General features: G+C 40.0%; 1 protein-coding gene across 4 annotated transcripts in view; it reads right to left on the reverse strand.

Moving 5' to 3' along the window:
* Nucleotides 1-1673, reverse strand: part of MTHFD1L (methylenetetrahydrofolate dehydrogenase (NADP+ dependent) 1-like) — a 276586-nt gene that overhangs the window by 131661 nt on the left and 143252 nt on the right. For all 4 annotated transcript variants that reach the window (XM_019550079.1, XM_019550076.1, XM_019550078.1 and 1 more), the window contains exon 20: nucleotides 1268-1407. In XM_019550079.1, the coding sequence (XP_019405624.1) occupies nucleotides 1268-1407 (140 nt within the window). The remainder of the gene's footprint in view (nucleotides 1-1267; nucleotides 1408-1673) is intronic.

The raw sequence follows: 1673 nt of genomic DNA on the forward strand, positions 1-1673 counted from the left end.
AGCAGCAGAGCAGGGCTGGGGGAAGGGGTAGACCAGGCAGCTGGGTAGGAGACCTGGAGGGACTGAGCCTGGGGGCAGTCCATGGAAAACAGCCATCCAAATTTTAGCCAACTGGCTGGGATGGCCTATGACTGGCTAAGCTAGGACACGTGGTCACTTTACATATAAAACAAACACATAGGTATAAAGGGCAGATTTAAAAACTCTTGTCGCTAGGCTGAATAATAATTTTTCTGTACCAACCCTGGAACATACACAGGAATAGCATGCCAGAAGATAAAAGCTGCCTAGGTTGAGTGAGAAGAAACAGAAAGATAATATTGCAGTGACAATATTTTGAATGTGTTTGGCATTGAAAGGTCTGAACAAAAGGAAAAGCTCAGCTTTAGGTCTGAGATGATTAGTTATAAGGAAGGCTCTGTGCATTCCACAGTTTTGTGGCTGCAGAAACAGCTCTGGAATTTTTCCCCATTATGAGGCTCTATAGAAATCATGTTTCCCTGGCAGCATCCGATCCTCTCAAAATTGCCGGGGTGGAGCAGCAGAAGCATACATTTAGCCTTTCAGTATCTTTGCCTGGTTACAGTGCCATTAACATACACTAGTGCTCCTGCTTCGGCCCAAATAAGTGGGGAATGTTTCTAGGATTAGCAGTCTCCAAGATCTGACCCTGACCTTGAACTGAGAGTGCAAAAGGCCACAGGTGCTGTTCATTGCAATGAAGTGAGAAATTTTTTTCACTATTTTAAGAGGTAGCAGAAGGGGGAAGAAAGAGGTGTTCTTGTGGGTGGAAAAATGGAAAATGAGAGTTTCTACCACTTCAGTGGCAAAGGTCACAAGCCTTCCACCTACCAAGAGACCTTAAGTCCCTTCCACACATGCAATGAAATATGAACTTTGCTTTCCTTCTCAGCAGTTAAGCAGATATCAAGACCTGGAGAGTTTGTTTCTTTACAAATTCATAATACTAGTATTTACAAAACATTATTTTAAGAAACATGGCAAATAATTTTTTTAAGTTGTTTTTTTCTGTAAACAAACTTTACTCTCTTTTCTAAGATTTAGGACATCTTCATAGCTATATAATCCTTGCTCCTTTGGCTGCTCCCTTTAACCTCCACGGACGATGCTAGAATGAACAGCTGTGAAGGAAGAGAATTTCTGAGTTGCTGCTTGCATGAAAAGCAATATCAACTATTTAAAAAAGAAAGATGTTTATATGCAGCTCCAATGCTATTTTGTGTTACAAAAAGGTGCAGAAACTTACACTGGGCCCACCTCCATGCATCTTCAAAGCTCTTATGGTAGCAACAAGCACAACCACATTGGGAATCAAGCCAGAAACTCTGCATTTAATGTTGAAGAATTTTTCCATCCCAATATCAGCACCAAAACCAGCTTCAGTTACTGTTAAACATTAAAAGGAAAATAAATCATTAGCTGAAGGCAAGGGATGCTTCTGCTTTATTCTAGTGTAATGTCCATTTTTAAAGATACCTCAGCATTTGTTTTTCAAAAACATTTTGTTAGAGGAGTTCCATTTACGCAAGTGATCTTTGTTCACAACAACCAGTTATGTACAATAATTTTTTTCCCCAGATTATGTCCAATATGCCAGAGAGGACTAGATATAAAGAACCATTTCTCATAACTGAGATCTTTTACTAGCAACT

This window comes from Crocodylus porosus, unplaced genomic scaffold (assembly GCF_001723895.1).
Source record: "Crocodylus porosus isolate Cpor-Errol unplaced genomic scaffold, CroPor_comp1, whole genome shotgun sequence".
NCBI classification, from domain to species: domain Eukaryota; kingdom Metazoa; phylum Chordata; order Crocodylia; family Crocodylidae; genus Crocodylus; species Crocodylus porosus.